The sequence below is a fragment of the Papaver somniferum genome, chromosome 2 (assembly GCF_003573695.1).
Source record: "Papaver somniferum cultivar HN1 chromosome 2, ASM357369v1, whole genome shotgun sequence".
Lineage (NCBI taxonomy): Eukaryota > Viridiplantae > Streptophyta > Magnoliopsida > Ranunculales > Papaveraceae > Papaver > Papaver somniferum.
Window position 1 is genome coordinate 196,012,676 of NC_039359.1, and position 12,879 is coordinate 196,025,554.

A 12,879-nucleotide genomic window follows, 5' to 3' on the forward strand; every position below is an offset into this window, starting at 1 on the left:
TTCTCAACTTCGATATTTGACACCTAATACGAAGATTACATGAGATTAGGATCATTCGAGCATGGAATCAAAGGAAATCATAAAATACAGCATACAAGTGATTTAACATCATCAAGGTTCTTCATTTTTCATGCTGGACATCAACAAATAACATGAAAGTTACAAAAACACGTTTTACAACAAGCTCGCCTGAGAAGATTTTACACTGCTCTGTACAAAACGACGAACTGGGAGAAATTTGTGACGAATAAAGGGTTGGTTATACACCATTCTCTTTGTATGGATGTTACCTACAACATATCAAAATTTCATAGCATTTGGATGAGCGAGCAAAAAGATGTGGTCAAAACATAGGGCGACATGACAGCTGAAAATTTCCTGAAAGTCTCCTGGATGTTTACTGTTTCGTCTATTTCGGACCCTAAACGTGCTCAAAACTTAAAATGATTCTGTTTAAAACCTTGGAAATTTCCTGGGCATAAGGATACATATGTGGGTTGCGAAAATCTGACACCGGACGAAGATTTTATGGCGTTTTTGCTAAAAGACTGAATTCTGAATTTTTTGTGACGTATTTTCGGCAAAGCTTTTTATATATTCGCATACATTTTCATTCATTCACTCATAAATCAACGAGTTTATTCTTCTATGGAAAAAATTCAAGAGAAACAATTACTTGGATGACTTCCGAAGAGTTCAAAAAACTAGAATTACTCGCGTCAACATTAACAACGCCATTATTTTTATTCGGTTTCGAGCTCTGGGAGTTTCCTTTATCGCCGTCTCCCAAACGAATATCATTGGTACTATCCACCTCCATGGAGACAACCTCCTGGATATATCCTTAAGTAATTAGTGATTTTGTCTATAAAGCATCATAATTGAATATACGAAGGAATACTTACGGCTTCTTCTTCATCAATCAAGTCAGAAACTGTCTGTCCAACAGCAGAGAACTGAAGACCGTCGATACTTGATGGAGCAAAATTCTGCAATGGAATAGCAAATATTGGTTTAACAATCCTAATTACGTGGACGAGAAGAATTCATAGTAAAAGATATATCGATAACTCACCAAAGAGATCATTGGGGACTTTATGGTGTTAGGTAACATCTTATAATTCTTATTCCTGCCTTCTCCACCATGAATAGTTGCTTCAGTTTCTGAGAGGTCTACATCGATTCGAGGTCTTACATTACGACCGTCCTGTAGAAAATTTTGATGCAATAATCAAAACGCAATTATCATAATTTTATGAAGACTTCGTAAAGAATACTTACTTGTGAACATCCTGGAGATATTTTCCACTTATCACCACCAGGGAAATGCTTCAATCTTGGCCGAGTAGCAATCATCTCAGCAGAAGGAGGATCCTTCACTAAAGGTTGATCAACTCCCACGAAATCAAGTAAACGCCTGAGTTGTTGATCCCAAAAGTCTATGTAACCTGGAGTTACATATGTGATTCTCTCACAGATGGGAACCAGAATTCACTTCCTTCCACATGTGTGCGGTCCAGACGGGTCATGAGCTGTTCAACTGAGGGATTCCTTCTTCGAAAAGTCGGGACACACTGATCCATACCCATTTTACGAGCCTCCCTATCAATATTGTATTCTTACACTAAGAATTCTCCATGTATTATCGATATCAAATGACCAGGAGTGCAACTCAACATAAAAAACCTCTCTCCATCGTCCAAATCAGCACCATATTTCAATCATGCTCTCTTCAGTGTTACAAGTTGTCAACTGAGAAATATAAGGAGGAACTAACACCCATGGGCGGAAGTTGAATTCAGATTCACGGTCTAAGACATCAATGAAGCGGGTTTTGAGTCGGGGTTGCTTTGTGGACCAACGCATAATCCTAGCATTGGCCTTCTCAGGAAAACATGACGAGCATAAGCATTCAATCTTTACAAGATGGTACGGGGAATGGGTGCATAATTCTTGAAACGCTCCCACATCAAAGCTTGAAGAAACATTGTGTTGGCATAGCATTCAATTTTCATAAAACCATTCGAGATACAGGAGTCTATAACCAAGGAGTCCAAGTTAGAGTACAAAGAACCCAAGAACAAACTACCTATGGGTAGCTGATCATCCTGAGCCATCTTAATCGCAGAGGGAATCACGAACGGCTTCAAAAAATTTCCAGCATCTTCAAATACATCTCTGTACAACCATAAACACAAGAAAGCAGCAATAGATAACGTACCGTCAACGGGCCACTCCAAAGGAGTATCTCTCGGCCACCAATGTATTAACCAATAAGCATAGCAACCTTTACTGCCGGATTCCTTATTAATCTTCTCCATTGCAGCTGTCAAGATGTTGGAGATTTCAATTTCCTCTGATGAAGAAAGACCTTCAGGAAGGTTACCCGTGATGGGAAGATGCAGCAAAGCAACTACGTCCTCTAAAGTAATGGTAAACTCTCCCCATCGGCATATGAAAGATGAACAGATATCCAGAAGCTTGAATAACCTGTATTACTTGTGCGTCATGCAACTTGGCTCGAACACAAGGAAAACTTAGTACGTATCTCTCCCATCCAGAAAACTTTTCTAAGGGCCGTCGAGAGAAAGCTTGAATTCAATGATTGATGCAGAAAAATATCCTCGTTCAAGACAGAACCGAATAGTTGCCTGAGGAGTCACCAATTTTTTCTGAGTAACCTCTCTAGGATTTATCAAAGAAGAAATGATGGAGTTTTGAGACGCTTTTCAGGCCCTTGATCCACGAAGAATGTATCCTCTATGTTCGGAACGTTCTTAATTCCAGGGGTCTCATCTTCACCAATGGAAGTCTCATCCATGCATGAATCATCCTTAGAAGCATCATTTTCTATGAATGAATCCTCCCTGGAGGCATCATTATCCACCCGTGTATCATTTCTGGAGGCGTCATTGGATTGGGAATCATACATCCTTGCAAGGTAGCTGTAACATACACACAATACTCTGCTTCAGTATATCATTCATGCAAGATGCAAACGTCAATGGAATGAAGTAATTGGAAAAATGCTCATGCAAGCATCTACAAAATGGTAATTCTCAACTCTTACCTTTTTAAGATTCCACTAACAGTAGTGATGGTAATGCAAGAGTTAACACTTCAAAACTTACTCGTTTCTTCGAATCTACAAAAGACGAGCAAAACTCAGATTTTCATAAAATCATGAATATTTCTACTGTGCGAACATTCACCATAGAATTATGAAAACTAAAACATTATTTCATCATAAATAATTGTTTACTTCTAAGGAGTACACAAAACTCAAGTTTTGATTTTTAAAGAAAATAATATATATATTTACATAAATAATATATAAAATGTGATTAACTCACGTAAATAAAAAAAAACTTTTTTTTGACGTGAGCAAGGCTCACGTAAATAAAATTTGTGGACATTCCACGGTCTCATCAAAAAAAAAATCCATGAACAGTCCATGGTTTTATAAAAAAAAATGTTTTCCTTCGTACTATCATTTGTCTTCAGAACGAAGGTTTATTTCGATTTTGTGAAGGCTCACATCTTTCAAGATAAAGTCTTGGTTTTCATGAAAGCTCATAAACAAAATTTTATCACTGGACACAGGTCTATATATATAAAAAAAAATCTCTCTCCTAAGTCAGGGATTATTACTAGTTTCTTAAACTAACGATCGAACGAACATACGTTTTCTAAAGCAAGGGGTTTCAACAAAACTCACACTCATATACGTACACATATATAATATCAACATGAACAACTTATGAACAAACTATAAACTTCTGATTTTTTTTTTTTGCTTACTTGGTCGGTATCGGCCGGAAGTTGGTCAGACGTTAACGGCGACGGACGGCGGCCGACAGTGATGATCCCAGCGAATTTTTTTTTCTCTTCTTCTCTGCTTGGACGTGAGGAGGATGAAGAAATGAAGGTGGTGGTCGGTCGTGTGGGAGAAATAAATAAAAAAAGGAGATTAATTCCCTTTTATATCAAATTTTATTTCCAAAATCTAATCTCACTGGGATTTCCTTATTGGGCCCAGCCTGTGAATCCTAAAACAACCGAGGTCCCGTCATCAAAATAAGCGGTTCAACGCCAAGTTATGCTCACTAGACGATGCTCTATCATGACACTGGGATATTCATTCAAACTGTAGTTTTCTCGAACTATCAAAAATCCGGTAACGTCTTAACTTACGACTAAGTTCAATTGCTTATATTGTTTGCAACCGGAAAATCACCATTTGGTGCTAACTGAGGAACATGACTGTTCTCACTAAGCAGGGGACTTAATGTAGATGGTGGATTTTTGACAAGGTCTAAAATCGTAAACCCATAATTATATATGCTCCTGATCTAGCAATCAGACGAGTATTGAGGCTCATGTCTCTTATCGAAAGCGTGAAAACTCATGCCACGAGAATCTCTGACTGAGAATACTGTCTCCCAGAGTATATGTAGACGTGTAGTCTCTCAACTGAGGCAACGACATATCTCATGAATACTGAGCAACTTCAGTGATTACTTCCATATAGAATCGCAAGATTAGACGGCTCTTAGACAGCTTGCCTGCTAGTATAGAGCAATAACGTCTTCAGGATGTAACAATGTTTTCCCTGACTGTATAGAAGAAATATGACGCTTCAACAAGCTCATATCACTCAACTCCGGAATAATTAATACTCCTAGACGATCATACTAGTATAGAGCCATCAATTAATTATTCCTAAATCATTAGATTCATTCACTGAATCCTTGAAAAAATATTCAATGTTTTTCATAATATTTCGTTACTTCAATTCATGGTTTTCTCGATAGAGCTCCATGGGTTAGTAATAAATATTCAGGGTACGGGCATCTGAGCTACCTTCGACTAAGCCCCGACCCAAATGATGCAAGTCTACTCAACAATAATGCACTAACGAGCACCTGAATGCACGAACGAGCCTCTCAAAACACGAACGAGCCTCTCAAAACACGATGGGAAAAATAGGAAAGAAAGTAATAAATAATAAAATATTAACCAAGACGTTGGGGGACTGGGCCCACCGGCCGTCCGGTCGTGTCGTGACCAGTCCCACGCCCAATTTTATATTTTATCATATTTTTTTATTATTTTCCTTGATCTCATGAAAATCCCTTCATTTGAACAAATATCCTTCGTTTTAAGGAAACTCCTCAGTTCCATGGTGTTTCCTTCGCATCAAAGAAATAATATAAAATTGAGAAAGGTGTTGTGGGACAGTGTCTATTAGCTGGCCGGCTATGCCCTAGTCATGGCCGGTCCCACACCTCATGATTCCTCATTATTTTATTATTATTTCCTTAATCTCATGAAAACTCCTTAATCTCATGGTATTTCCTCCAAACTATGAAAAAATAAGATAAATTAGGAAAATTCGTGGTATCGGGCCCTAGCTGGCCGGTCATGCCCTAGACGGTCCCACACACCCTTTATTTTATTATTATTTTTATGTTTCCTTGATCCCATGAAATTCCTTGATTTCATGGTATTTCCTTCAAATTATGAAAATTCTTTTAAATCATGGAAATAATACATAAAATTATATAAAATTAGGGAAAACTCACGGACCGGCCTTAACCGGCCGACCATGCCCAAGCCGGTCCCACACGCCCTTATTTTATTATTATTATATTATTTGTTTCCTTCATCTCATGGAAACTCCTTCACTTCAAGGAAAATTCATTTATTTCAATAAACTCCTTGATTTCATGATATTTTCATAAAATCATGAAAAATATAATAAAATTAGGAAAAATGCTATGGGACCGGGCTCGTTAGCCGTCCGGTCATGCTTTGACTATGGCCGGTCCCACATTTCATGATTCCTTCATTTTATTATTATTTTTCCTTCATCTCATGAAGTTTCCTCAGTTTTAGCAAAAACCCCTGATTTCTTCATATTTTCCCAAATGATTGCTCAAATGCACATCAGAAAATATCAAAATTCTCAGGACTGAGACACGAACACTTTGGTGACGCGAGCATATTACCTTGACCAACCAAGGTTGGCTCCTTGGCTTGCAAAAGGCCGGTCCCACATATTTTCATCATTTGACCTAATTTGTTCATATTAGGTTCAAACTCTTCCAAATAATTTTCGAACTTCGTAAAACGATCGTCATTCGATCCCGTGACCACCCAGGGCTGGTTTCATGACGCCTTGGTCGGTCCCTCATCCCGTCATAATTACTTAGGGTTTATCACATAAGGCTCAGACGAGCATTATTTTAATAAATGAATCATCCTTTCATCAACGTCTTCAAGAGACTTTGGTATTTTGCTCACTGGAGCATCTGGGCGCTACATGGTTGATCCATCATCCATATAGCCGGTCCCTCCTTCATTCCATGGTTAATTGTCAATAGACCATCAATTGATCAAATTAGGGTTTCGAGTCCAAGGTTCATAATCCCAGATTCAAACGCTAATAATTTTACGTTGATCTTATGGTACTCTCCAGTTGCCAGTATCTTAATTTAATATTTTATCTGGTTACGCTACCAATTATTCGTCAAACGAGCAACATTTTCTCAGATGAGCAATATTTTCTCAAACCAAGGAATATTGGTTTGATTCTCAATATTCAACAATTCATCGAATGAGCAAAATTTGCTCACCTTAACTATCAACGTTTACTTGAGAATTATACCTCTGTCTCAACAGACATGTTCAATTCATGAATTTCAGAACATTTGCAAATCATGTTCAATTCAGCAATACATGGACTCATCGTCCCATGAAGTCAGCAACTGACTAACTAAATACACGTCTGCCTTGCAGACTCCACAATCACGAGACATCAATCGTGTCACATTGGGGGATATTAACTAGGGTTTTTGGTCTGGCGGTTTACGACACGTGTGTTCATACTCACGATGAGAATGTGAGCAAGTCGTGCAATCAGTTGAAGGAGTTAACAAAGTAGTGGATGGAAAATCGACCAAGTGTCTGCACGTTGAGCAACTGGTTTTAACACACAATTTCCATTTCTCCACTTTTTGATCCCATCAACTGTCACACTTCATGGGATCATGGTGTTTACAATTCTAGCGATATAAATAAGTCTCTGAATCATGATTGAAAAAGGAGGAAAATCTTACGTCCAGCAACAACACGAGATTAACAACTCAACTTCTGAGCAAATTAAATCATTCAGAACTTATCTTATTTTCAGAATACACAACACACCTACAATCTTCGATCACCATTGATCTCACACATTTCTCAGCTTCCCTCCTATAGATCGACCCATCCTCTCTTGTGACTGAATTTACTCTGGAACGGCCATTGTCTTGGTTTAGGCCGGAGTACTACAGATTGATCTCTCGAATTCAAAGCACTCCCTTCTTGCAAATGCATCTGTGTGAAGTTTGACAGTTCGGTCGGTTCAAGGAGTTTCCTCCGTACCTCAATTCCGTAAAAACCAGTAACTCGTTTTGTCACATCTACACTCCAAAATATCTTGGGCCGTATATGATTTTAGAGCGTATAAGACCTGTGGCTTATCGATTGGGCTTGATCAAAGTCAAGTAATCTTAAGGGAGAGGGAATGATAAGAAATCCCTCACTACTTAATAAAAGCAAGGATTATGGTAAGAAATCTCTACAACTTTCTCTTAATTTAGGAATTAGTTTACGTTTGAAAATTATTTAGTTTTAAGAATTTGTTTTAGATCCCTAGTTATAGAAGTAGTTTCCTTTTAGGATTCTTTTCTTAATTCAATGAGTTCAATGGCTTAAATAAGAGGTCCAATGTTATTAGTTTTTTTTATCACTGAGAATTACAAGTTTGTTCTGGATATTATGTGTTCTCTTAAGTCTGCTCAACTGGTCATAAGTATGAATTATTAAGTGCGTATTACGAAGCCTATCTATTAACCAGGCCAGGGAGGAGACTACGCGCTTTTGTACTTTTAATGTTCTGTAGTAACCGATTTAATTCATGCTTTGGAATTTGGAGATCGAATGACTGTAATTTAAAACAATCTAATCTTCTACATGTATAATAGAAATAAAAATATTATAATCCAAAATATAACCAAAGCACGTAACTGTAAAACTAAAACTCTTAAGAAAATTCAAAGGGTACCAAGCCGGATTGTCTGGTCATATACCTGATCAGGTTATTAAATTTTAGGAAAAGTCCGAACCCGACCATTTAAACTAATTAACCCAGACCAAGCAGCCTATAACAGGCATTTGGCTCCTCTGATACATGCAGACTCGAGCAGATACATGCAGACCGAGTATGTGCAGGCATTATTTACAAACAAACGTAAAACTCTCCACACTCGTAAACCTATACATCAACGAAGTAGTTCAATCAAAAATCTAACTGCTCCAGCAAATCGATACATCTTTTATTATTATGCAGTTAAAACATCTCGTTGTTGGAACCCATCAAAATGCTTCGTTTTGAATTCAAGAATAATTTTATTCAGTATTTTGGTGAAAGTCAAGTGACTCATGGGTTTATTGGAAGGAAATTGGTGGATTAAAAGAAGCAAATAGGATTGACACATCCAATGGGAGTATTTAAACCAGAGAATTTACTAATAAGAAGCTGAAATAGCAGTAACAACTTCCACGACTATTATCAACATTCTCTCTCTAACGCGTTGTGTCATGTTATTGTTCCACCATGAATATGGATTTTTGGGAATCTTTGGCAGTAAACAAAAATTCGAAAACTGGTGCCAAAACAAAACATGTTCCTTGTTGGTTTTCATGGGAAGAATATTGCTACATAGCATTTCGCCTAATAAGGAGGTCTAGTGTTATTAGTTTTTTTTATCCATGAGGAATACAAGTTTATTCTAAATTTTATGTGTTCTTTTAAGTCTCTCCTGTTGGTTGTAGGTATGAACTATTAAGTGCTTATTGCAAAGCCTATTCTATTAACCAGATCAGAGAGGAGACTACGGGCTTTTTGTATTTTTAAAGTTCTGTAGTAACTGATTTAACACAAAATTGGTTAAAAAGACTAAAATCAATAATTCCTGGGTGAAAATGACACTTAGATTTTGATACTGTTTAAATGGACCAAAATGTAGAAATAGTCAGGATGTAAACAGTTTCATCCTGCAAATTTTCAAATACTTTTTCTTATTTTTTAATTTACACAGAATGCATCTAGTTTCATCCTCACTATTTTTTAAGTTTAAGCCAGGATGAATCCAGTTTCATCCTTGCTAAAAAAAATTTGTCCATTTCACGCATACTAATTTTTACTCGTCCATTTGAACCATGTTTTAAAAATATTTAGACAAATGACCCATTTTCCGCTGATTTAATCCCTTCTTTCGGATATGGAGATCGAATGAACTGTAATCTAAAACAATCTTAAATAATTACTCTTCTATATGTAGACTATAACTGAAAATAAAAATTATAATCCAAAATATAATGAAAACATATAATTGTAAAACTAAATCCCTAAGAAAATTCAAATGGGTGCCAAGCCGAGCCCGCCCATTTAAACTAATTAGTCTAGAACGGTCGGCCCACAGCAAACTGTAGCATGCATTTGGCTCCTACATATACAAGCAGACTTGCGCAGATACATGCATGCCGAGTATGTGCAGGTATTATTTACATCCGTATGTAAAACTCTTCCCCCTTGGAAAACCCATAGTTCAATCAAAAATATAACTGCTTCATCAAATCGATACATCTTACATTAATATGCAGTTGAGACATCTCGTTATTTGAATTTTGAACATGTTTAAATGCTTAGTTGATAATTTTATTAGCAGTGAATGTTAAGTGGCTCACAAGTTTATTGAAAGGAAATTGGTGGATTAAATGCAGAAAACTAAGATTGTCACATTCAAATGAGAGTATTTAAACCAGAGAATTGACGTCTAATAAGAAGTTGAAGCAGCAGTTTCAACTTCCACGACTGTTATCAACATTCTCTCTCTCACGTGTTGTGTCCTGTGATTGCTCCACCATGAATATGGTTTGTTTGGAAAAATTTGAAAACTAATAGCAAAACAATACATGTTCCTTGTTAACACACTCTGGTTCCACACCCACCCAACACATTAATTAAAAAAGTTTGATATGGGTATGATTTTTGAAATTTAATTAACATATTTATCCTAGTTAGGTCACCGGAGCCGCTACGATACGGTCGAGCCACATATTTCAAGTATATATGTGACCTCTTTTTATATGTTGACACGTATTAAAGTTGAAAATAAAATTCCATAACCGTTTTACTACTTATTTAACTTAAAAAAGGTTAACTTCTTACTTTTTTTTTTTAAATAGTGAATGCTTTACGGGGTTTTAGAGGGGGCAAGTATTAAAGTTATGTAGGTGTCAAGATTTATGAGTATGTGGTCCGATCACATCGTAGACGGACTTTAGATTACAAATGAATGTGAGCGTCTGGAAAAAATAGCGTGTACACAAGAAAATATTGGTTCGAGTTGAATTGGTTTATATAGACCCCAGTTAGCGACTTGACAACGATTTTTAATTTTCTGGGTCATTTTGTGTTCACCTTCTCATAATTTTCTTTTTAACAATCATTTTTATTAATTAAGGGGTTCGAAATTAATTTTTAAATTTAACCAGAATGTTTAACTTTCCCAAAAAAAAATAAAAATAAAATAAAATAAAAATAATAATGAAAAATAAAAAGAAATATGAGGGGGTGGGTGGGGATAGAAAAAGAAAATTCCCGAGGACTTGAGGTGATTTCACATTTCAATTTGCAAAACTAGGAAACCTCACTTTCGGCCAAGGTTGTGATTTGGGATATAAGTGGCAAATTACGATTGAAGTGTATCCACACGATGCCAAGTAGCTCTGTATTACGAATCACAGCTACCTGAAATTTTTGTTCCTTTTAGGTGGTATGGATATGATCAATTCATCTTTGTATCACTAGAATGCTAAAGTGGGAATGAAGACATAAACACCTGTTATGTCTCTTTTCATCTTTGAAACTGTCACTCCCTCGTACTCATCATCTAACACTAAAAGACTAAACTGAAACCGCATATATATATATATATATATATATATATATATATATATCCATATATATCTTCTTTTGCATGCATGAAAAGACTACCTAAAGCTCAACAACTATCACTTCTACACCTACTAATGGCTCCTCCATCATCACATCATTACTTTCTTCTGTTCATCATCTTTGTATCTGTGATCTCTCACTTACCATGCGAAGCCCAACAAAGACCAAGTGACTTCAAAGCTAACGCACTCGTCTTACCAATCCATAGAGATAATGCTACTAATCTCTATGTCGCAAAAATCTATAAGAGAACTCCGTTAACACCCCTGCCATTTGTTATCGATCTAAACGGACGTTTCTTGTGGGTTACTTGTGATCATGAGTATTTATCGTCGACATACCATGCTCCTCCTTGTCACTCATCTCGATGCTCCATCGCCAATATCCACTGGTGTCGCACGTGTAGCGGGTCTCCGTCAAGACCAGGATGTCATAACAACACATGCGGGCTAGTTTCATTTAATCCAGTCACTCATAGAAGTGGACCTGGAGAACTTGGAGAAGATGTACTCTCAATTCAATCTACAGACGGTTCGAAACCAGGTCCAGTTCTCACCATTCCTCGTTTTCTCTTTGCTTGCGCACCATCCTTCTTGGTACAAGGGGGAGCACTGCCAACGGGTGTTCAAGGAATAGCTGGACTCGGGCAAACCCAGATTGCATTACCAACCCAACTAACTTCACACTTCGGGTTTCAACATAAGTTTGCTATGTGCCTTGGTGAATCAGGTGTTTTATTCTTTGGCGGCGGTCCATATATGATGCGGCCTGGAATCGATATCTCACAATCACTCAGTTATACCCCACTAATCATCAGTAGACAAGGAGAGTATTACATAGGAGTAAGATCCATTAAGATCAATAATAAGCTTGTTCCAGTGAATACTTCCCTGTTGTCTATGGATTCACATGGTTTTGGAGGGACCAAGATCAGTACAGTAGTACAATACACTATTTTAGAAACTTCAATATACAAAGCTGTTGCGCAGTTCTTTGCTAATGAAACTTCAACCATTCCGAGAGTGGATCCAGTTGCACCATTTGGATTATGTTTTAACTCGACAAGTCTGGGAAGTACTCGAGTTGGACCCGGTGTACCCAATATCGACTTAGTTTTGCATATGGATAGGGTCATTTGGAGGATAGTTGGATCAAACTCAATGGTACAGGTAAAAGAGAACGTGTCGTGTTTAGCTTTTGTGGATGGTGGCCATGCTGGAGTTCGAACTACTACTAGATCTTCAATCGTTATCGGAGCTCATCAACTTGAAGATAACTTACTTCAGTTTGATCTTACTACTTCTAGACTAGGGTTTAGTTCTTCCTTGCTCTATCGCCGTACTACCTGTAGTAATTTCAATTTTGGATCGAGTCCTTAAAAGTGGTCTATAAAATGTAACTCCATAAATAATCGATCTACTTTGAAAAGCAACGTCGATGTTAGTTAGTTTAGTCGTCTTTCAATAAAATAACAATGTTTTGGCCACGGCTAGCGACCCTGACTTCGAGCATGTCGTCTTAAACTCTTATATGTAAATGATAGACAGGTTGAATCGAAAAAATAACTGCTAAAGAATGTACGCAGTCGTTAATAATATTGATTTTTGAGCCCACAAATCTCAACCTACATTTTCCCTCTTTCGGCCCATCCTCATTTTCAAAATAACCAATTTCAAACTAGAGATGAATAGTTAGGTTTTTTTTTTTTTTTGAAAAACTTATCTATTCCATTTAAATGTTTTATCATCTTTTAAGTTCTTTATTATTTTTATTTGAATTTTTATCCTGTACGAAGTATTTTTATTTTTATT

The 12,879-nt window shown here is 36.9% G+C and overlaps 1 protein-coding gene across 2 annotated transcripts; it reads left to right on the plus strand.

Moving 5' to 3' along the window:
- Window positions 1–10,773: 10,773 nt before the first annotated feature.
- Window positions 10,774–12,671, plus strand: LOC113350131 (basic 7S globulin-like). Of its 2 annotated transcripts, none has more exons than XM_026594216.1 (2): window positions 10,774–11,040; window positions 11,081–12,671. In XM_026594216.1, the coding sequence occupies exon 2, from the start codon at window positions 11,095–11,097 to the stop codon at window positions 12,445–12,447; it is 1,353 nt and encodes a 450-aa protein (XP_026450001.1). In that variant the 5' UTR covers window positions 10,774–11,040; window positions 11,081–11,094; the 3' UTR covers window positions 12,448–12,671. The 2 variants fall into 2 exon arrangements, with proteins under 2 accessions (XP_026450001.1, XP_026450000.1); XM_026594215.1 differs by having other exon boundaries at window positions 10,774–11,034; window positions 11,075–12,671.
- Window positions 12,672–12,879: the final 208 nt, after the last annotated feature.